This window comes from Struthio camelus, chromosome 1, assembly GCF_040807025.1.
Source record: "Struthio camelus isolate bStrCam1 chromosome 1, bStrCam1.hap1, whole genome shotgun sequence".
Classification (NCBI taxonomy): domain Eukaryota; kingdom Metazoa; phylum Chordata; class Aves; order Struthioniformes; family Struthionidae; genus Struthio; species Struthio camelus.
This window is the reverse complement of record NC_090942.1, coordinates 203,209,570-203,234,122: the sequence shown is the minus strand read 5'-3', so window position 1 is coordinate 203,234,122 and position 24,553 is coordinate 203,209,570. Positions and strand designations below refer to the sequence as shown.

Below are 24,553 nucleotides of genomic sequence, written 5' to 3'. Positions count from 1 at the left end.
AAACGCTGCGGAGGGGAAGGGGGGGAGGCACCGCGCGCGGTGAAAGCCGAAAATTAAGGAAGGGCCCTGCCGCCTCCTGGGGAGCTGTCGCTGTCTGCGCTCCGGGCTCTTAATTGGCATAATGTGGGGGAGTGTGGGAGGAGCGGTGACAGCTGCGACAGGCGGGAAACATCCCGGCTGAAAGGTCTGTTCCAGCTGAGTGCCAAATGCGGAGCTTTCTCCAAGCAGACAGTAGGTGTCAGGGGAAAGGAGGCGCGGGCGCGGAGCAGCCCTGCTCGCTCTGCGGGGAGAGGGGAAAGCCTGGGAACTCCCTCCTGGCCTCTGCCCCGGCCTCCCCCGCCGCGAGCTCCTTCGCGAGGCTGCACGCGCAGCAACTTCACCGCGAGGAAGTGCTCGTCGTCGTCTTCTTTTTTTTTTTTTTTCTCCTCTCCGCTTCTCTCTGGCGGAATGATTGTTTGCTAAATATATTGCAACGCAGCTCTATTTACCTTGCTCTGGGTCTGCAAGTCCTCTGTGGCTTCCCTTCTCTGTGCTGGGAACCTCATTACTTCCTCTGGAAATCTGACAAAGAAGCGGCTGGCAGAGATGCTTGTTTACTGTATTAGTTATTGTAGAGTGTGTTTTAGGGTGCTCAGTGGAGCTAAACTGCTTCAACCCGGCAATACAAAGAGAAACTATACATAGCAAAGGACAAAAATGCACAAAGGGTGGAACAGAAAAAGATCCATCGTTGCAAAGATATTCATTGCTTAAAGCCAAGGCAGACGTGTGCTGTCGTTCCATTCTTCGCCATGGATTAAACCAGATGAAACTTAAAAAGTTATGTTTTGTAAATGACCTACCTCCTGTCTCCTGTGAGTTTGGCAGGACCGGCCGTACACGGCCAGACTGGTACCGTGCTGCCATTCAGCATGGCCAAAGCTGGATCATGTGCAAGGAGGTGGATGAAGGGCTGAATGTGGACATGTAAGGAATAATTTCCCCACAAAGTTTCTTCCTACCCCTTTGGGGAGGAGCGGGTCTTTGCAGTGTCCGACAAGATATTCCAGGGGATCCCATGTACTGAAACAGTTACTTTCTCTCTCCCATCTTCCCCCCCCCCCCTTTTTTTTGGCTATAAATAGGGCCCTAACCTTTAAAATTGGGAGCTGTCCTGATTTTCTTTTGCTCCAGCCTCATTCTGAAGAGGAATATCTATTTTAACATCTGGTTCAGATCCTAAGTACTATGTGCACATTACAGAAACTATAAAGTAAAGATATTCACAGGAGTGTTGGGCCAAATCATGCAATCCTTAAGCTAGCAGAACTTGGGGCAGACTGCATGGTTGGCCCCAGACAATTGCTTGAGCGCTTCATAGCACGGCACATAAAGCGTGTTGTGAATAGGCTTTTGAATTTTTTAAATGAACACGTCTATTCTGATCTCAAGTATGTGGATGCTCTTTGCCAAGTACCTTAAACTTGTCTTCTGCACTCACAATAGGATGTGACAGTGCTTTTTTTGTTCTTTTAGCACACTAAGCAGTGTGCACCCAAATACCTGAAATGAGGGCAGCAATTAAAGTCTACATTTATACTGATGTGAAAGATGCCAGACTCACTAACTTAGCTACAGTATGGTATAATACACACTTAACATAAGATTTAACTTCAGTTAAAATTGCTTGGTAATATATATCAGGTAATATGATAGTTCGGTGAAAGCTTTACAGAAAAAGCTTTATTAGGAAATCTGGAAGTATTGCATGTCCAGATATAAGGGGAATGTTTAAATTGTTTCAATGAATCAATTGTATCAGAGATGCTGTCGCATACCGTATAAGCAACATACTACCACTTTTTATTACTTCAAAAAATTCCATAATTACTAAATATTTCCTCTCAGTGTTTGTGAAGCCTTTTTCCTTGTATGTTTGTAGAGAATAATTTAAAATGCCTAGGCCTTAAAACAGGGTTATCAAAACACTAAGAATATGGTATTTGTAGTACTGAATAATATATAAGGTAATGATCAATAGTCCCTTACAGGGAATACATTTCATCTTTACATTAGCTGGGCTATAAATTTTCCCTATTGGCTTCAACGTGTGCTTTGCTAGATTTATGTGATTCATGCCTGTTATTGATTAGCGCACAACTATTTTGTGAGAGATGCCAAATTAATTGTTCAAAAAATCCATGAAAGTGCTTTTTTATTGGCCATGTGAGGTTCAACACATATTATACTGTTATTTTATTATTTCATGTAAATATAATTTCCAAAAAGCTTTAAAATGGTTCTGCAGTGTGCTTAGACATAAAATTCAAAAAATATATTGAAAACGCTACTCTATGTTTTATTATGTGGCCCAGAAAAGTAGTATACTGTGGCAGCATGCTGCTTAATGTTGCTGGATAACTCCTGTGAGATCACTAGACTTACATGAACACTCTGAAATAGGAAGCAATTTCCATTTTTTTCCACAAGAATTCTAGACTTATGCAAGGCTTGGCTGGTAGCATCCTCATGGAAGAGGTAAGCAATTTGCAGGGAAGGCTGCCAAAAAAACCCAGTCCCTCAGAAGCGGATGACTTGCTATTTGATACAGACACTTGCTGTACCATGCACATTGATGCTGAACCTAGGGAGCTTTGCAAAGCAGTGCTTCTCTGCAAAGTGTCCTTAGCTGTAGTGCACAAGTGCTTCTGCGTGGCGTTGCTATAACGTGTATAAGAAGAATTAATCATTTATACACTATTATTTAGGTTGAGAATATTTTAATTTTCAGATTTGTGATGAGTAAAAAATTGCACTCCAGAGAATTAGAATGATTACTATCTAGACAAATGTGTCTAGATTTTCCACAGATTTTCCATTTCTGGAGCCTCTGGAAGATCATACTGTGAGTAAAACTCTTTCCATGTATTCCTGATTCATTGATGCCTCGAAGTAGATCTTTTGGTTGTCTGTGTAGCCTGTGCGTAACATTTTATTTTCATCTCGCAGTTCAGATGCAAATGTATTTCTAGGAATTCATTTTGCAAAACAAATCTCTTAACTTCTTTAATCATGGTAACTTCGGTTATCTGAATACTTGATTTTGTTTCTTTGAATATATTGTTTGTTGTGCAAATCAGAATACTGACAAATGTGGTATAATATGACTGAGCTTTAGATTTATGTTTAAAAAATGCTGAGAAAGATTGAGAATAATCTTTTAATTTGGTACCTTAATGCTCCCTGCAATGCATCGTTCTAGTACGCACTTAAGGACTTAACTGTTCAAGAACCACAATTGAAAATATATTCTTTTGTTCTTCAACTTCCTCAAAACAACTCTGAAAATGGAAAAACTTCTTTGAAAACAGCTGCTATTCACCCAGAGATCAGTCACATCCGAGAAAAATCTTTAAATGGAAACAACATGTACATTGTTTTTTTCCTGTATTTTGTAGGTATACTGGAATTTATCAGTATAGCAGTGGGCCTGGTCAGCATTCGAGGAGTAGACAGTGGACTCTACCTTGGAATGAATGAGAAAGGGGAACTGTATGGCTCGGTAAGTTCCTAGCTGTCTCCGAAAATTATAACCTTTGTGCTCTATAACAAAAATAGCATAGAGCTTCTACAAGCCCTAATTGTGCTAGGTGCTGTACAAATACTATTTCTGCTTTAAATATCTTGTGGTCTAATTAGAAACAAGATTTTCTCCTGCGGAATGACAAATAAGGGAGAGGGAATGGGTGACAAAATCAGGAATAAGTGATGTATACTGATCACAATTTAGATATAAGCAGCAGAGATTAATGGCCATAGCTGGTTGCTGAAGGCTAAAAGGTATACTGTAAGATCTGTAAAAGTTCATTTCAGAAGAGACTTAAAAGGAGACAAAGTCACTGCTTTTTGTTAGTAGGCAGAGAACTTTCTTGGAATTGGCAAGAGCAAGCGGTGGGGAAGGTAAAGGGGGACATATGTGGGTGAGAAAAGAAGAAATGAGAATGGATAAAAATTATGAAAAGCACAGGAATGAGGGCAAGAGGCTTGTGGTTGTGTCCTGGCAGTTTGGCTGCTGCTCCCTGTAGGGATGGCAGCAGAGGTGAGGAATGGTTTGAGGAAGCAGTAAAAATAGGCATTTCTGATGTGGAGTTCAAACACTGAAGAAACCTGCCTGTGGCTGACGGATGACCGTCCTTGGCAGTTCTAGGCTGTCTTGGAGACCTCTGCCTTGTGCAGCAGAGCTGTGTGGGACATGGCCCTTTCTAGGAATTCGAGACCTCTGGCAGCCCCTGGAGTTCATACCCTGCCCAGATCATGGGCACGGGTACCTGAAAATGAGTAGGTAACTGCCCAGATAAAAGAAGACAGCCACTTCGAGCAGTAAAGTGCCAGGCTCCAAAACTGACAAAGCTAGCAGGACTAGAGAGGTACCCTGGTTTGAGGAAGAGGATGGGAGGTCCAAGGGAGAAGCAAATATCTAAAACGAAGGGAGGTTCTGTATTCGTTGGGGTTCATCAGAGGCTCGAAGGAGAGGATACCAATGATCGAGCAGATGCTGGTGGGCCTCTGGTGGGGTAGGCATTGCAGAGAGACACTCAAAAAGGAGTTAAAGTGGCAACGAGTGTGATTTTGGGTGTAGTTGAAGATAAGCGTGTCAGAGGGGAAACTGGAAAAAGGGTGGGGAAGGAATTGAGTGGGACAACAGCTAGAGTGATAGGAAATGTGAGAAAATGAGGATGAGTAGAGGATGAAAACAGAAAGAGTAAGAAGGAAGTCCAGCTTCCCAATACACGATCTGTGGAAGAGACCTTGAAATATGAACTTCCAGCAGAACTGTTTTCATAGGATGTCCAGATTCACTGATCCCTCCCTAACGACCTCTTCTGTGAGAGCAGGAGAGTAGGGCAGGCAAGGTGATTGTCCTCTGGGAGAAGAGCAGGCGAAGAGTGGAAGTGTGGAAAGGCGCAGAAAATGGCACAGAGTTAGGATGGCAGAACAGGAGGTGGTAAGGTAAGGGGCAAGGCTTGGACAGAGAACGTGTGGACAAGGAGAAAGTGGGGAGACACAGAGGTGGTGGGAACCAGGGAGTGGGAAAGGGGAAAGGAAAGGAATTTAGCATCAATGGCAACATGGTCGAGGAAGAGGGGGAGGAGGAGGAGGTTGGAAGAATGGAAGGGCAAAGAGGAAAGGAGTGGATGCAACGACAGATGGAAACAAGCTGCCTACAGATAGTAAGCACGTTGTGATAAGTAACAGTTCTTGTGCAGCTGATCTATAGTATAAAGAAGCAATTAAGTCGTGAGTAGTTTTATGGTTCAGTTAGGCAGCAAAAAGGCAGAAAACCAACAGTAATATGAATCAGTAATGTTGAAAATCAGCACTAAGAGTAATCATTTAAACACATAAATGTGAAATCAGTGTATCGGTTAAGTTATTCTACACTTCAGATATTCAGAAAACGAAAGAAATATAGAAATGACTAGTTATCGATAGACCTTAAATACATAGACTTGGGACAGTAAATAGTAAATCATTTTTCTATGTAATTTATATTTTGTGTATGTAATATATTTGACTGTCAAAGTGAATTACTGAAAAGATTCTTTACTGAAGAAAAATACACAAGAACTTCTCTGTAAATTATTAAGCTCAGCGTGTTAGTAAAAAAGTTGTTCCATGAACAGCAGTACTGAGGGAGCCTGCTTTCCTACGGGCCTGAGACACGGGTCTCTCCTTACTTTCTCTCCCTGCTATACCCCAAATTTCCCAGCCTTTTGCACTTCTTGTACTGAGAAAGAGACGGCATTAGCTGTCCGCGCTCACTCGACTGTCGGTTTGCGCTCACTGCCTAGCTCACCACTCCCAAGCAGGACGTGCAAGTGATTTCTTTTCTTTACCCTGTCTCTGATTAGTCACAAAATTGATAGGAACTTAATTTTCTTGAAGACCTTTGCGTCTTGATTGAAACTGTTCGAAAAGCTAAGGAAGGACTGACAGGCTAGCAGGCAGACCGAGGGACAGAATACTTGTATGACCTCTTTTCCTTAAGAAATGAGGCTAAAAATATGAAGCCATTCATAATGGAGAACTGGCAATCTATAGGGCCAGAATGCAAAGTTCAGGTTAAAATCTGATGGATGATATGGCATATTGTCAGCCTCCAGAGATGGATCATACTGAAGAGTGATGGTAATTGAATTACATTACTTCCAATGAAATATAACCTCTAATGGCTACTCAGTGTGATGATGCTTTAAAGCCTTGTCAACACTAGCAATTCTAGTGGCTATATTTCAGCAACTGTCAGCTCTGGTAGAAACACTGAGATAAGCAGGCCTCACAACAGATTTGTGTGTAGAGTTGGCTGGACATTTTTAAGTGACAGTATTTTGCTTTTGCTTTTTGGTCAAAGAAGAGCAATTAATAGAGAAAATGAAGTCCTCTGGTGGGAATAAATGGAGCAGTTTGAACCAGAAGCAAGCCACAATCCAGGCGTGAGTTCTCATTTTGGTGAGAGAAAAATCAGCTTGACTGAAGTTAGTTTCCGAGCTGACAGGTGACAGACTGAGATTCAAGTTTTTTATCTGCCCTAAGTAGAGCAGGCACTTGAGTTGGACTGTTCTGTCCAATCTGAACTGTGTTCTTGCACAGCAAGTTCTCTAGCTCTGGAAGGTGGCTCTCTGCCTTGGTTTATTCACAGAAGACCATGAATGAGATTGGCTTTGTCATGGTACAGAGCAGGTATATGTACGAGGCTGTGAATGTGTTTTGTAAGGTGGGAAAACTGTTTCCCACTCTCAGCTCAGCAGCCACATCAAAAATACCTGGTCCTACTCTACCTGAGCATCGTGGATTTACATCGGTGTGTTTCCACAGGCATTCAGTGTTGCAGCACTGATATTGCTGGAGTAGATGCCCCGTGTCTATGACCATACCATATTTATATTCAAATTACTGTATGAAAAATGTATGAGGTGTGAATCAGATCAGCTACTATGATACTTGCATCCTTCTAGATTTGTGTTTGAAACATTTGGCACAGGAAGATTTTTCCCAGTATATTTGTGGTGCTTCTGGAGATGGGACATATGGCAGAGTAGAGCAGCCAGGGTGGGTGGGACTTCTGCCAATTTTCATAAAAGGCAACAGTAAAGTCAGTTTCAGAATATCCTGATCCAAGCATGCTCCTTTTGGCCTTCTGAAGTGCTGCTTTCTTCCTAGATCTGCATTAGCTGCCTGACAAACACTCTTTCCAGTCTGCCCTTTACAGGGGCTGTTCCTATTGCATCTTCTGGTTAAAGCAGCGCAGTGCCATGGATGCTGCTCTCGGGCAGGAACGTGTAACACAGGGTGGCTGTTCCCAAGTTCCCCTCCACCCCTGGGATTTGGCTAGGCAAAGCTGAGGGTATATGTAGTACTCTGAAGAAGCAAGTGGTAGCTGTGTAGTGATGATTTGGAGGCTATTTGGTGACAGCAGCCTTCCCTCCTGCCTAGCTCTTTTCCTGCTCTCCATTTACCTTGCCTTCCCCTTGCAGCCTGCAGATATGACTCATCATGTTTCACAACAGGAGGAAAAATCCAAACTACAGATAGGACAGAAGAGTATTAAGACGAGACATGAAGACCTTCCTTCCTTTCTGACTGCCAAACGGGTCTTGCCAACAGCTCTGGCAAGTGTGTTAACAAATGTATGTTAGCTGTGCTGCCCCACGCCATGTAAAGGAGCGAAGGAGGTCTTTGTGATCGTTTGCATGACCTTCACGCCTCTGTGTGCTGTAGTAGGACACTCTGGCCCTGTGGGAGCACAGCTGTCCCGCTCCTCATCTCTATAAATGCTGGTTGCTTGACTGCTCGTGGGCCCCTGGCCCTGGCAGAAGGCAATGCAGGTTATATGGCCAAGAAGAAAAGTGTGCAGGGAAGTGGTAGACGTGGAATGGTGCTGCAGGGGAGCAGTGTGGAAAGGAAGAGGAAGGAGGGAGGGGAGGCTGGAGATGCTGAGGAGGGCTAGGAGCACTCAGAAGGGATGGTGAGGGTAGGAAGAGGACCTTCTGTGCCTGCAGAGCACCTGGAGCAGAGCTGCAGAGCCTGCATTGATAACAGCAGTGATTTAGGGGGCACTAAACCTGCCTTGGGCTCCTAAAACTTCTGGGGCAACGCTGGGGAGGGGAGAGACAGTGCTGTTCTTGAAGAAACATGCTTTGCCAGTAAGCGTGCAGGGAGGTAACAATATGTTTCCTTATTGTCCAAGTAGGACAGCACCTGCAATATTATGTGCATTTGTTTGGGTTCATATGGTCCTGGAAGGACAACACAACTACAAAGATGGATGAACAGTTTTTGAGAAAAAAGAGACAGATTTTCATAGTCTACTGAAAATAACTTGCTGTCGGTAAGAAATAGTGTTACCACATTTTATGTTCCCATGCATATAAGGGAAGGGAATTTTTCAGCCCTTCAAATGGTAGGTCAAGGTGCACAGAAGCAACATGAAGAATAAGAAAGTTGAAGGTACCTGTTGGGAACAGTGTATTGGAAGTATATGGTCAATGCAGATATCTAAGAATAGGATAGATGATCAAGTTACCTTGCAGTGTCATTCACACTTTCCTGTTCCTGTTAAATGCCTTTGATCTAAAGGGGTTCCGTATGCTTTTTATCCTTCTCTTTTTTTTAAGTTGGATTATTTACCCATTAGTGTACCTGCAGCCACCTGTGGGTGAAGTGAGCCCGGAGACAGGAGAGTTGCAGTCCATAACAATGCTTGGAGGAAGAACTAACTGTAATTTCCTTGAATGAAAGCACAGACTTCTAGGCTGAGAGTGGTCACTTTCCAGCAGGGATAATGGCTATGACAGCAGATTTAACACCTTTCTGCTTATGCATAGAATAAAGTGTCTTTTGATAAATGATGTAAGTGCTTGAGAGTCAGAGGGCAGTTCTTGAGAGTCAGAGAACAGCTTGAGTTGCAAGGAGCATTCAGGGCTTTTGCACAAGTGGAATTAATCAGGAAAAGGTGGCACTATTGTGATCCAAAATCTGATGATGTCTTTCATCAGTAGCAGTGACTCCTCTGTTCCTGAGTAAGTTCACTTTAAGCAGAAGCAGCAGAGCTGTAACTAATTTGAAAAGGCAAACTTCTGAGATTTGGAGAGGACCCATTCATAAAGGTGCTTATGGCCTTGAATGGGGAAGAAGCTTAAAACTTTGTCAGAGATACAGAAATTCCCTGGAAGCTTATCCTAGCAAGGGTAAAACTGCAGGGAAGGATCTGGAGTCTAACTGGACATGGGCACTGAATGGAGAGTCTGCAAGGAACAGGAGGAGGGCAGGTGGCAGAAAAGCATGTCGTAAGGCTCACAAGCATGAGGATAAAATGCAAATTGCTACAGTGAAGCTGACTTGAGGCTTACAAGGGATACTAAAACATATGGCAAGCATTTTTAAAGCTGTATAAATGAAAGGGGAACAGGCGTCTTTGCAAGCACTCTGTAATCAGGCAGGAGTGCAAATGGAAGATAGTCTGAATGTGGCTGCACAACCTACTAACTGAGCTAGCAAGTATGTCTAACAAATGCGTTGGGATGGTAAAACACGGTTGGAAGACTTGACTGTAGTTTGATGAACAGTCAAAGTGGGCGCAGCTGACACCACTGCTGAAAGAAGTGACTGTTTTTTCCTTCCTCCCTTTTGCTGGAACAAGCGTTTCTGTTGCTGCATGGTGAACTGAAGCAGGGAACTGAAAAATAACCTGGCAAAACAAAAGGGTTGTGTTCAGCCCCAGTGATTCCTCATCCAATGCACTGCGGGGCTGCACGAGGCAGGATGTGGTGCCACGGTGGGAACAAACCCTGGAGAGGGAGGGATGCTTCTTCTAGAGGCAGCAGAAGTGTTTGCCAGCCTCAAGTGTTTGCGAACCTGCAGCCCTGTGGTTTCTATTCGGCAAAGGGCTTGACCTAGGAAGCTAGAAGGCCGTTCGTCTGCCCTGAGCTGTGTTCAGGGCTTAAGAACACACTTTCGAATGAAAGAATAGAGTGAGGCCTGGAAGTAAATGTCAGATGAGTTTACTGAAGTTGGATTAATAGTTTCAGGCAAACCTACTATTCTAGTTTTCATAGGCATTTCTTTTTCTAGGAATGGGAAATACCATTGCCCTAATCTGCAGGACTGTGTTAGATACGACCCATCAGAAAAGAGTATTTGCTACAGTGAGGAAGACAGGGCTTAGTAGAAGATTGTTTGATAGACGATGAAAGAACTGAAGAGAAGACAGCAATGGCAAGTGTTGAAAAGTGTTAGATCAAATTGAAATTATTAGTGGAGCTTTTATGGATTAGTCCTCGGGGTGGACTTAGTCCTTCTTTATTCCTGATTTTTATTAGGGACATTAAACATCTTGTCATAAGAAGCAGGAGTGTGTTACTGAAATTTGCAGGTGTTGCAAAGTTGGGAAGTATTTTCCGCGCAGAGGGCTGCCTCACAGAGGGGCCTGGGTGTACACTGAAGTGTACAGAGTGTGAACTCGTGTGCTTGGGGCTACTGTCAAGGATTTTTCTGAGCTGAGCACTCTTCAGAAACAGCAGAGAAGATAGATAGACTCATCACGGTATGGCTATAATGCAAAGAAAGGTTGTGCAGCTGTGAGGAAGGCAGAGGCAATCCTAGGATGTACTAGGAAAAATAAAGCCTGGAGAACTATATAAATGCCACTGCATAAGGCACTGGTAGGATCTAGTCTAAATACAAAGTGGACTTCTGGTCAGTCATGTTCTAGATGAATTGAAACTGGAATAGGTGCAAAAAGGTCTTAATGGGATGAAAGACTTTCAAACAATAGAGTGTAAACACCCTTGCTTATTTGGCTTGGTAAAACAAAAACTGAAAGGATACACTCTTGGTCTCTATATGTGGTTTAAGAGCAAGGAGAGAAAACAAATCCTTAAAATAAAGGACAAGAGCAAATTGGTATGAACGGGTCAAAAGGACGTTTAGGCTGGATATTAGGCTTCAGATCATTGAAGAAGTGAGATTTTGAGCAGACATGGAAAGTTTTTGCAGACAGGTGGGAGGTTAGGCACAAACTTTTTCGTCCCTGTACTGCATGGTAGGAAACAGCTTTGTTATTGTGAACATTTTCTTTACTCAGGGCGTAGGTCTGACAGAAGCCCTGAAATTTCGGTTATCTCTTGTTTATAACCCCATATACTTCAACTTTGCAGATAGCCTCTCTCTGAATTTGTATAGGCAGCCTTACTAAATGCTGATTAGTGTTTAGTGGTGTTCCTCACAGATGCCGACATTAGGGATGACAACAGACCTAGCTAGCAAGATAACAGCAAGGTAGGAAGGGATCTGTAGAAAGGAAAGGTTTTCTGGGATGTGGGTATTGGTGTGAATGCGTATGCTTAATACAGGTAATCTGGGATAAGTTATTTGTGAAGCTTCACCTATTACAGCTCTTATCAAACCAAGACTTCAGTTGGATTTTTAAATCAGAATTTCACAAATTAGGATACCTGTCAGCAGAGGTGGACAACTGTTAATAGTGTCCTATGGGATAGACAATGAGTCATCAGCACTTTTTTTTTATGTCATTGATTTTCCTTGGGGGACTGCATTCCAGATACTGACTAGGTCTGAGGACAGTTTTGTAAGAGAGGAAACCCTCAGTGCTCTCCTTATCTTGGTCTGTGTGACTCCATGCTGAACGTGGATTACCACCACATGCCTGGGATGAGAAAGCACCAGAACGTCTTTTACTTAAATGAGACATATATATATATAAAGCTAAGCTTTGATAAAGCCAGGTCTTACTCAAACCTTAATTTGATGATTTGCCTTCCCCTGATTAAAACTGTGTGGAATTTTGTGTTCTTATGAAAATCAGAGATTGCAGGTGCTCTTTGATGAGATGGCTAAGGCAGTCTAACAGCTACCGGCTGGCGGAGCAGGCAGCCCTGCTCCCCTGCCTCAGCTGCACACTTCTGCTTCCTTCCTAGCTCTGACACTAGCACTCATCTGACCTGGTAGGAGGCCAGTGCAGGCATCTACAACCGCAGAAAAAGGCTTGTCTTCTTTTGCAGCGCTACTTCTCTGCTGGTTTAGCTGTGAGGGAGCATTGCAGTGTGGTGGGAGAAGGTTCGACCACTGCCCTTTGGGCTATAAACCTGAATCCTGCCTGGCAAGCCCATGCTGGACACGTTCACTGTAAACTTTTTCAGACTGATCTCTTTGCAGCCGTATAGCTCGCCAGTTAATCGAGACTGAGCGTTTCTGGAGCTGGCAGTTAGCTATACTAGAGTGTAAAAAGGTGCTGTATATTAAGCTGACCTGAGAATAGTGTGTTGAAGTGACATACTAAGAGAGCATCATCAGCAGTGACATACTGAGAAGTGCTTGGGGATTAAGCGCTGCATCAGATAAAGAGCTGATGTGCTCTGTTTCTGACTCAGGATCCAGTGGGATGCAAACGTGGCACTCTCTTCCACTTTACCATTCATCATTTTCAAAGGCAGAGCAGAAAAAGTCTGCCCTGCGGGGACTTCATTAGGGATTTTGTCTAGCTTGGGATTTGCTTTGCAGTTTGAATGTACTCAGGCTGATTTGGTGATGTGCAGTAATGCAATTCATTTGTGTTGCATTCAAAAAGCTTAAGAAATAAAGCTTGTTACAGTGCAAATCCATTTTCCCCCCTTTTATAAAGCCCTTTGGCTTCTTTTTCTTTTGTAACAACAGACTTTTGCTGTTACTTTTGATCTGAAGATCAGGTTTTAAATCTGTGTTCCACAACGGCTACTGAGGAAAAAATTTGGCTTTTGTTATGTATGCTGCATGCTCTTGAGATCTGGCTCAGGCTGCCTATCTTTAATCTTTTAAACTTTACACTTTGATTTTAACACAGTTATGGAGGCACTGTAATTGTGACTGAGTGCTCGGGAGAAATTTTGACTTGATTCTATTACCTTTGAAAGTGCTGAGGGAAGTGCCATTGACTTTAATGAAAGCAGAACTGGACCTGTTCCTGTAAAACCACCTATTAATTTTATGGTTGTGTCAGCACACCCTGATCAAGATAAGAGCCCTATGGTTTTCATCATTTTAAAGACCTAAATCAAGACACGGTTCCTGCCTGTAAGAGTCCGCAATCTAAAGACAGTTTTTAAACATGTAAATGTTTAGTGTTCTTGAACAGATAGGGTGATTTTGGCCTGCTGATGCCTTCATATGGCAGCATCTAATGCAAAATTTTGACTTAGAATAGGAAACTTATTTGGGAAGATTTGAGGAAAATCCTTTGAACCATTTTAGAATATACAAATGTGGGAAAACAATGTTGTCATATTTAAACAAAATCATCGGGGTTTTCTCTTTATACTTGTAAAATCTGAATTCTTTGGAAGGTCCATGTGCTGCTGGCTACCTGGTAGACTGGCTGCGTGGTCTTTGACCTCTTCACTCACTGATTCTGTTTAAGTTGTTATTATATATCTATTTCTTTCAGGCAGATTGACAACTTCTTTCATCAAAACTGAAATTAACTGCATAGCTAAAGTTTGACCCTTTAAAAAGACAGGTTCCAATGGTGTGTGTGTGTGTGTGTGTGCGCGCGCATGTGTGTGTGTGTGAGGGGGAATGGGGCTAGCAGAAGAGAAGAGCCAGTTGACTTGCTGAAGTGTTTTCCAAAGGCTGGGTCAGCTGTAGCACTGGGAACTTAAGTCAAGGCATGGCAGCACCAAAGATACATGGCTTTCCAGAGAAATCTTTGTGATGTCTTCTTTGTCCTACTTGGAAAGTGAAATACTAAAAAATTATATCTAAACCCTTGACTTTAGGGTGGGATTGCCTCTGGGAAAAGGAATGAAGGTACTGTCCAAAGAATAGTTTCTTGAGAGACAGCTTATGAGAAATTTTAGCAAATGGAGGAGCACTGCTGTCTAAATGGGCAAACACGTTTTCTTCAGCAGCTGCTCTTTGAAATGCTGGCCTTCATTTACAGCCAAAAAGGTGGGAAATTAAAAGGCCTCCTTTTCAAACAACTTAAACTGAATATACAATTAAGTGCTGCTGGGGGAAGTGTGTAGAATACCAGCCCTTTGCTGTATTGCCCACCAAAGCGTTGCAGCTTCAAAAATCTCTCTGCCAAATTTCACGTTGTTTTCCAAGACTCCAGTGGATGTTTGGCATTTCAGCAAGGGGGACAGGATCTTTCCAAAATGTAACAGCCTGTGCTGCTGTATTTGCTTAACTCTGACGGCATTTGAAGTGCATCCACATCAACCCAGAGTGACACTGTGGTTAGTAATGTCCCTGTCCTCTGAGCTCGAACCTAGCAGAGAGCTTTACATAAAATCAGTAATAGAATCTAGAGACAGGCTTTTGTTCATTGATCTTTGACCAGATCAACTTGCTGAAGAACAGAACATGAAGCATTTTAGTGGGATAAATTTTTGTCACGACATATGTATTATAATTCTTTGGTCCCTGTGGCAAGGTGTTTCAAGAAGGGCCTTGAACGTTCTTCTGCTTTTATGATGAAGCCTTGTAGCTGAGGGATGAGGTGCTTCTCTAGTGATTGATAAGTAAAGTCTGCGGGGATATTCATCTGAATGTAAAGACGCATGCAGATTAAGTACTTTTTATCACTCAATTTATAATGTCTTTCAGCTTGTGGGTTTAGCTGCTCCTGCTGCCACACACAAAAGGCACACACTCTCTGCTCAGGGAGGACTATGCTTTCCTTCTTTGCTTGGAGACCAACAAAACAAAATAAAAAAATGCTGACAAAACACTTTGATGTTATGCTCTATCTTAGTTACATTTAAGCAAAGCCTGATTCGTTGAAAACCTCTATTGAGTTAAAAGGTTAACGAGCATTTCAGTTGCACAGGGTGGTGAGTATGTGTAGCTGTGGGATAACAGGCTTGATTTGACATACATGATGCCTTTTGATAGAAGAGAATTTGTGGAGTGGGGAACTAGGGTAGGTCAAGTTACAGCTTTCAGTAAGTCTGAGCGTGCCTGAAATGGTTCTTTTTAGTGTCTTAAAATATTTGTTGCCTTTTTATCATTACAAGTCTGATCCAAGTTCTATTTAAGCTGATGGGCACTTTTCTACTGTCTTCTTTAAAAACTGGCTCAGGCCCCGTATCAGATTGCATACCACCTTGTTTTCTGATTCTTGGAAGGGTTCAGTGAAGCGTTATGAATTAGATGCTTAGATAACATTGATGACTGTAGTTCTGGATTGTGCCAGGGAAACCAAAAATAACATAGAGGTCAGAAGCGTGAATAGTAAATGGCACAGTATGGGTCCAGTCCTGCTGGCACTGGAGGGAGGGGAACACACCTGCTTGCTTGTTTTTTTAAAAGTTGACTTCCTCCCACTGCTGCTCTGTTGTAGTGGAGGGAAGGAAGCTCTTCAGCTTTCACAGAAACGGAGTTGTGACAACTTTCATGGCCAGAGGTCTTGATTTGGAATTTTGTCATTTCTTCCAACAGAAGCAAGAGCAGATGCTTGGCATTTAGGTGAAAATTAGTTTTCATCTAATTCACTTGGCTGGGCAGGTTTAAAGTGAACCTTAATGGACATAGGTATGACTGCTGGTCGGCAGCGTGTGCTGGCAGCTGTGAGCTCACGCACGGTGGGCTTGCTCTTCCTGTAACGATCGCATGACCAGGGAGGGCATGTCTGAAGCTCAACGGATTCTTCAAACTGGAAATCTCAGTGGAGTGGATATGACTAAAACCAGTAGCTATGGGCTTGGCAGTGGCAGAAACGGATGGAGGCTTAGCTGGCATCTCTTCCTGCTACAGTTCATGTTGGAAGAGCTCTGGGAACAACCCTGGCATGCAGGGTAGTAGTGCTGCCTCCCTGTCTGCTCCGTCTGGAGGAATCCTGTGATAGTGTGGAGGGCATGGGGTGGGAAAAACAAGGCGAATGGTGGAAAAGGGAGAAGGAATGAAATCCCTGCCCCACTTACAAAGCTCCTGAAATTTTACTGTGGATGATGAAGTTCACCTATTTGTTCAGAAAACTGCTTTTCCGTCACCTTAATTGTGACATGGTATCTATTTGCTCTTCTGAGGATAACACTCAAAGGGGACCAGGTTCCCCCAGGTGGTGGTGACTTCACAAGCTTTTTGTATGGAAGAGGTGAATTTTTAAGCCCTCTCAGAACTACTTCGTGGTTGCAGTACAGAATGTCCAAGTTTTTTTTTTTTTGTGTGTAAGTGGGGGTATACTTATAACAAAAACTTCATGCAAATGAATTAGCAGTTTAGGAGGAAAAGTTAAGATGCCTACTCCATCTGTGTGAGCTCCGGTAGGGAAAATGTAATTGCCCAGCAGGGGTTTTATCAGGACACCTTGCCTAACTTCCCTTATCTTATAAAAACTGCCATGGAATATGAAATGCATATAACTGGCAGCATGTATGCCTACTTATTTGCTAGATCGCCTTTCTAGACGTGCAGAATTTCTTACTGTCTTCCTGAAGTGCTCGTGGAGAAACACTGACACAGATAAAAAAAGTCAGCTAGTCTTTTTGGCAAACTGCTTTTTTTTTTCCGTTATGTTCTGTCAAATTATTAAACAAACAGCATTCTGGAAAAACACAGCTTGAAGAAACTATTCAAAGGGAAGTCCATGCCATTCCCCAAATGAGATATTCAATATGCAGGGCTTGACTAGCACTGTTCTCCACTAACTTAGGAAGAGTCGTGACGCTGCTCAGTCACACTATTTGGCTTCCAGCGGTGCCTGAGGTTACTCTGGAGGTTGTCCATTCAGCCAGAGGCTAACCTGCTCAACACGGGACATCAGACAAAGCAGTGGCCAAATGCTAAACTACAGCCTTATTTATGACAGCTCTTGCTGAGTGTTAATTATTAGCTAAACGTGGTATGTTCTAGAGGCTGTTTGCACTGCAGACTAGGAAGGGCCAATTTTAGGTAAAAAGTGTGTGTTTGTAAGCAGAACAGCAAAGAAAAACAATTTGGAAGAGAATATTTATTTTCTTCTCGCTGCATACATAGCTGTCATTAATGTCATATAGCCATAATAAAGGAGTTGCATGAGCTTATTTAGGAGACAATATATCTAAACATGATTTTATTAAGACAGGATGGATTAACACAGTGATAACATAGAGCAGATGTGTAGGAAGTGCTGATTGCATCAGACATACCACTTTTTAGTAGCATTTGGACTTTTGGATTAAGTGTTTACTTGCAAAGTGTCTATATTAATCAACGTAGTAGTTTGCATAAGGCAAAATATATATGGCATAGAAATAAAATTGTTTGCTAAAGATGAAACATTTGTTGTGGTTTTAGGAACGATGGTCAGAAGAGGTTTCCTTTCATCAGCTTACAAAACAAATTAGAGTCTTAGCTCTGTATGCTTGTCTAAAAAAAAAAAAGAATATTGACAAGCTTTACACAGGATCCTATACTGTGCTTTCATTTACAAAGCAGTGCAAATGCCTCATCAGATTTAAAGTCATGAAACCATTTTTTGGGCAGTGTACGTGTGTTTTTCCTATTTCCACAGATTTTCAGTCAGCTGTTTCACGGGGATATCTATTTTAAATAAGATGGCAAAGCTTTCCCTGTGGTGGCTGCAACCTTCTACCTTCTTAATTTATAATCTCACTTTTAATGGGTCTGCCTGGAAGTAGGATAATATAATTATTTTCCTCCACAGTTTAGGTGATGGAGAATATAAAAAAAGAAATGGAAGTCTTACTGACTCTGGCCAGACTTCATCACACTTCTGAATTTAATCCACATTGGTTCCTTTGCCCTTGTGATATGTGAATCTTTGAACGATTCAATTATCTGAGCAGCTAGAGTTAAATAAAGTGTTAAAGAACAGGTAAAGTGTGGAAATAAAACGAGAATTGATCACTTTATAGTGGACTACTCCACAAACAGTCTTGACTGAAAGCCTGTGGTACGTGGTGTGACATCCGATTTATATAATTTTGAGGTCACCTCCTTATTTGGCCCCTGAATTAAATGATTCGATCAAGGCAGGCAGCCTCCCCTTTTATAGGAATGCAGGATGGTTTCCACGGCTGCTCCAGTGGGGTACGTTTGGTATTTGTGTTAGTCTTCCACAACGATGTCTGGTGACATGAAGTACAGGGCAATGAAATATTGGCATTGGAAAAATGACAGAGAAGAAGTCAGTTGCTGAAATAACAAACTGCTGTATTCTAGGGCGAAACCTTGGTTTTAGGCTGTGCGTATGGAGGCTTTCTAAGCGGGACAAGGGGAAACGCAAGCCACTTGTAATCAGGAAACAACTTCTCCCTCCCATCGCCGGAGAGGTGGCTTTCAGCAAGCCTTTCCCATGCTGAGCCAAGAAGGAGCGTATGATTTCCCATTCAAAACTTGCTGCCCCTAAGCGCCAGCCTCACCCCTGAGTTATGCTCATTTCTGGCTTGAACAAAATGCAAGTGCGCTCCAAACAGGAGTGTAAGCTCATATCAAATAGTGTTGTGGTAATGTATAGATGGATATGTTAGTTTATATCATTTTCTGTCTGTCTTGGTACTATATGAGTCATTATCACAAGGATCTCCGAGGGTATGGGAAGCAAATATGCTGGGATTTTAATCCCAAATTATTTACAGGGCCTGATTCAAAGTCACTGAAATCAGTTCGCTTTAGTGGTCCTTTGCTACAGCCTGGATTTCTTGGTGTCCTAGAAGGAAACAGTTTCATGAATTTCGAAAGGAATGATTTCACTTCTCTGAAGGTGTGATCAGCAGTGTACCTACAAATCAGTACCTGCATCCTGAGAGCTCTGCAAAGTTCACGCTGAAGTGTTTCCCTAATGTCTAATTTTCCCTAAAGGAAGTACTTAGAGTTTTGATAAGGGACAAAAGAGCTCTAGCTGTGTTCTAAGAGGAAGAAATGCAAAAACAGGATGAAGCTGTAAAATAAAGATTAACTTTGCAGTCGTGAAACCCACTGAACTCATCCAGAACGCAGTATAATACCAAAACCCTATACCACAGCTCTGTCATAATGGATCAAACCTGCCAGATAAAGAGAGGCTATTTTAAAATTTCTCCTTCAGGGCACAGGGAAGTACTGTTCTTACACAGATAGAAAATTATGATGATGCTAAAAAAAAATGCAGATGAAGTGAATAATTAATGAATTCAAGACAAGACTGAAATATCTTCCTAAAATGTGCTATTTTTAGTACGGAGTGCTCTGCAGTGTCTGTCATGTGATCCTATTGCCTTTTGAGAGCAGGAAAACTCAGTCTGAATTAGTTTCTTGTTCCCCCCATGGACCTATAGACCCAATATATAATATCCCTTAGCATCTGCAAACAAAATGATTTTAAACGTCATGCAAAATAAAACACTAATGAGAGCTGTACTTAAAGGCAGTTTTTATAGCAGCTGAATAATTTTTGCCATCTACTTTGTGCTCTGAGCCTTTACAAGGTGACTACTGGAATGGATCTGACTTCAGATGATTCTCGCTCCAGTAGTAATCATTATTGCTGCAGTTTCTCACAGTTAAAGTACATAGAGTTAACTATCGATAGGTAGTTGCAGGATCTGCCCCATAGAGGAGGATTTCATGTGAACAAATCCTTGTTTCTTGCCTTTGGATAAAGCAGTAGGGAGTGTTGCTGTGTTTAAGCTACTTCACACATTAAAAATGTTGTAGTCAAAAGCACCTTCAAAATAAATTCCTATACAGAGTAGCTGCATGCACACGCTCACGTTTCCATGCGCAGGGTGTGCACGTGAGCGCCCAGGGAGGGAAGCAGGGTGCAAGGGACAGGGCTGCTGTGGCGGGCACCCGGGTCCTCACGGGGCTGCCGCCACGGCCGCGCTGACTATTCAGCGTTCAGCTTCTCCAGGCTGGGCTCTGTGGGGGTTGCTCCTTCCTGAGGGCCACGAGGTTCCCAAGAACCATCAAAGGGAAAGCCGGGACCTGCTTTCTGGCTCCCTTTCTTGCCTCTTGAGGTTGTCATAGCTTGAATTTATTCACCCCGTACGAAGTGTGGTCTGGACGCTGCTTCTTGCCTAAACGCATCTCACCACGTGGGCTTTGTGCTCGCTCAGGTTGTGGTTCTGTGACACCGGCAGTAAACCAAACTATGGGTATTAAATCGTATCTTTTTCAGTTAATGACAATCATTGAGTACTCCTTGCAGGGAAAGGATATAGAGAGATTGAGGCCCTAAATTGTATCCAAACCCTGCAGACCAGGGCTGGTTTCCTTTTACGTCTTGCAATTCAAGCACTTGCACTTGCAGGTCAAGCAATTGCTTATGCACGTCCAATAACATCTTGTGAGTTACTTGGGAATGATCAGGAAAAAAAAAAATCTGTTTTCATTTATGTTGTTGCTGTTTTGATTTTGACAACTAGGATTTTGGAGAATCATTTTTTTGCTTCACATACAATTATCCGCCCTTGTGATTGCTTTCTGAAATACCCAGAAGTACAGCTTTTATGTAGTTAAAATTGGGAACATTTAAATGGTTCATTTTGAGAATTGACCGATGAGGTACTGATTTTCATCAGTGAAAATAATAATTCTTTTTCTAGATAGATTCTTTTTGTGGCTGGTTCCTTACTGCTTTTCCTTTTCTTTTTCATAGGAAAAATTAACCCAGGAGTGTGTATTCAGAGAGCAGTTTGAAGAAAACTGGTATAACACATATTCATCAAATCTATATAAACACGTGGACACTGGAAGACGATACTACGTTGCGTTAAATAAAGATGGGACTCCAAGAGAAGGGACTAGGACTAAACGGCATCAAAAATTTACACATTTTTTACCTAGACCAGTGGACCCTGAGAAAGTACCTGAACTATATAAGGATATTTTAAGCCAAAGTTGACAAAGACAATTCCTTCACTTGAGCCCTTAAAAAGTAACCACTATAAAGGTTTCATACGGTGGGTTCTTATTGATTAGCTGTGTCATCACATCAGCTCCACTGTTGCCAAACTTTGTCGCATGCATAATGTATGATGGAGGCTTGGAGGGAACATGCTGATTTTGTTCTGCACTTAAAGGTTTGTCCTCCTGGAGGAGAGCCTATGCCCACTCGCTTGATTTATTATGAGAGAGAGAGAGAGTGTGTGAGAGAGGGAGCGAGAGGAAAAGAGTGAGCGTGAATGAGAGTGAGAGAGAGAGACAGAGAGAGAGGCAAAAGCAAGGAGGAGAAAGGCCTGATGCATGCTGGGGAATAGACACGCTTTTAAATTTTTGATCAGTTGTACTTCGTCATATATCAGCATAGCTGCCATACTTTGATTCATCCGGATTTTTGGCTGGTGGCCTGCTCAAGTGTACGCTGCATTTACAAAGGCATGGAGGGTGCAGTCTTACTTAAACAAGAGACTTTTCAGTTAATTGCTCACTGGGTCTCACCCCACTGAGTTTAAAGCAAAGACCTCTTAGTAAAAAATAAAAATAAAAAGTTAAATTTATTTATAGAAATTCCAAAGGCAACATTTTATTTATTTTATATATTTATTTATTATATAGAGTTTATTTTTAATGAAATATGTACAGGCCAGATAGGCATTTTGGAAGCTTTAGGCTCTGTAAGCATTAAAATGGCAAAGGCCGCTATGAACCTGTGGTAAATTCATGCAAGTAAATATAAAGGTGCATGGATAAAAAAAACAATAAAAAATTAATGATAATAAATTCTAGTGACCCTCATGTACTAAAGGCGACAATCTATTTTGTGCCCATATTATTGTAAAAGTATGCACACCACTCATGACACTGAGTACTCACTCTTCTGACTGCTTGTTTCATAGCTTACCCCCAGAGGATTAAAAAGAAAACTGGGTCTTCAACTTTTTTTCTGTGTCTGTAATATTTCCTCTCTGATAAAGTGACTTATTACATCGCTGTAAACTTCACAGGTGTGGAAATTATAGGGGTTGGAATATATTCTACTTGTTAAAATCTATTGCAGATTATACCAAAGCTAAATGATAAATATGCTTTTTTTTTTTTTCCTAAAGCAGGATGCCAGAAACAGCATAAGTAATCTCAACAGCTGTACTAATTTTAAGATTCCACAAAAAGCACATAATGGTTTCAGAGGGCAAGAACCAGGTTAACAGGATCACTCTTGTAAACATGTTTATTTGTGCACTTGACTATCTACTATGAAATTATACAAGTTCCATAGGGGTCATTGTAACATCTTTTATGGAAAATTGCTTTCAGTGTGAACTGTCATAATACATGATATTAGCACCCTTCTTAAAGTAAAACTTGCAAAATGAAACTAATAAATCTCTATAAATAATGACAATGAGGGGGAAAGTATTAGACTTGTTTTTTTTTTCCCTAAAGTATGCTCAAATATTCCTGAACTGTAAGTGAGATGGCAGTATGTAATTTTTAAGGAATTGTAGCATTTTATGTTATGCACGTGAGCACATTGACAAGCAGTTACCATTGAGTGTTAACCCTTAGAAAGAAGCAATTTTTTTTCCCAGTACCCTGAAGAAAAAAAGAGCGAGAAAGCATATAACACATACATTTTATGGTTGTATCCCTGAAGTTTTGAATCTGGTACCATTAAAACGAGTGCAACTTTTGCCATTGAATCTATGGGGAGAATGACTGGGTCTGACACCCCCACCTATCCTCAGAGGCACTGAGGCTGACTGGAAAGGTACTTTGGAGTAGCTGTACGTAAGTTTTTAGCCTGTTCTTAATTAAGTAATCCTGATTTGTTTTTGCTCTAATGCACACTTGTCCATGTGATATAAACGTACATTATTTGAAACCTAAATCTGTTCTGGAATAACTTATGGCTTGGTGTCCTGAACACGCGTGACCTTCCTGTACTCTAGCAGGTAGGAGAGGCCATATCTCAACTTGCAATATCAGCAATCTTAAACAAAATGTGGCATTTTTATTATAATTGTTGTGTAATGATAAAGGTACGTAAATTAAGTTAGTTGATTTGTAAGATACAGTTAGACCTGCTTATTTGTCTAGGGACTGTTATTGCCTAAGCATTTCCAGCAGTCTACCGCAGCCCACTAGATTATTTTTAACCCTTCAGAACTGCCGAAACTTGCACGTAATTTGGCTGCAGGTTAACCAAATGCTGAATCATTTGACCAGAAGGTGCAAAACCTTCCTGGACAATAGAATAATGAAACGAGCTTCTGGGAAGTACTAGGATTCATTGCTCAAAACTAAAAAGAGTAATTATACTGCAAAAAAAGAAAGGTTGCAACTCTGTTTTTTTCAGTAAATCTTTCATACACCAGAAAATTAACTGTGAAGGTTAAAAATACTATGAGTTGAGGCCAAAATACTAGGCTGTGGTCTGAGTCTTAATGTTAAATCAACCTGGATTTTTAGTTATAGGCAAATCATTACTACTAGTTGACATGTTTTATTTAATTTATTTTATTTTTTGTATTTTTCTAAAGAAAGGATTAAAACCAAGAAAAATGTTATGAGTTTATGGCAGTCCATATAAATAAACTGTAACCAATTTACTCTAATAACCCATAATGGTGTGTAAATACTGACTTTATGTAAATATAGAAACGTGTAATTTAACATAGGCATTATTGCAAGAGTGGATGGTCCAGGAGTTGGCAGTTCGCCACTCGTTGCAGGTTCCTTGGGTCAAACTCAGCTTGTTTCAAGTAGTGAACAACAGATTTTGCTCAGTCACTGATGTAAAATGAGTTATTTCTGTTTGTTTTCTGATGGGGGAATGGGCAAAGCTGTTATCACCTGGGTGCCGCTTTGCTCCTTTGCGGAGGATCGAATGGGCGCGGAGGCCCCGCCTGGCCTCCCGCAGTCCTGCTAAAGCAGGTTTGAAGATACCTTGCATGGCATAGTGGGGAAGCTTGCACTGCCGTTCTTCCTGTGCTGTGGACAAATAGAAATCTTCATTTTCTAGTGCTGTCAATCTGGCACCTTTCTTGAGCATTAAAATTCACTTGAAGAAAAATCTGAGGGAAAAAAAGAACAATTGGTGTTATTTACTTGATATTCTGTAATGGTGTGTAAATACATACAGAATTCTGTAATTTGTATAAATACATTGCTATAGAATTTTGAAGATTGGTATTATTTGCTTGATGTCCCTTCAGAGCTATTCCTTACAACTGTGCATACATGTAATTATGGGATTACAAAAACATATTCTTTTTTATTCCTAGAAAGAGCACGAGAAAATTCCAGGAAGACCAAAACCGTGAACACTTTATTTATCTTTTTTGCTAAACTGGAAGAAAGGGGGGGGGAAATCTTTTTGGCAAGAGTTGTTTTAGCATTGCACCTGAAGGAGATCTGTTAATTACTGGGCAGCATGGGCAAAAAAGGTGACTGACATCCAGAGCAATGTTACTCTACCTGCTGGCTTTGAGCTGCACCTGATAACACGACCTGCAAGCGCTCCCTGACTAAGCAGGGTGGGTGAAACCTGTCAATCAGAACTGCGCAGTGTTGGAAGTGGAAAGAGAGAAATCAAACGTTGTCTTAAACTGTCACTAGTCAGTGTAGGGCATTAACTGCCTGCCGACTTGAAGGG

At 41.7% G+C, this 24,553-nt stretch overlaps 1 protein-coding gene across 1 annotated transcript in view; it reads left to right on the top strand.

The window, feature by feature from the left end:
* The window catches only part of FGF9 (fibroblast growth factor 9), a 28,943-nt gene extending 4,861 nt beyond the window's left edge, over window positions 1–24,082 (top strand). Inside the window, exons 2-3 of the mRNA XM_009686571.2 lie at window positions 3,438–3,541; window positions 20,615–24,082. Coding sequence (XP_009684866.1) covers window positions 3,438–3,541; window positions 20,615–20,860 — 350 coding nt within the window. The 3' untranslated portion in view covers window positions 20,861–24,082. The remainder of the gene's footprint in view (window positions 1–3,437; window positions 3,542–20,614) is intronic.
* The last annotated feature ends 471 nt before the right edge of the window (window positions 24,083–24,553 follow it).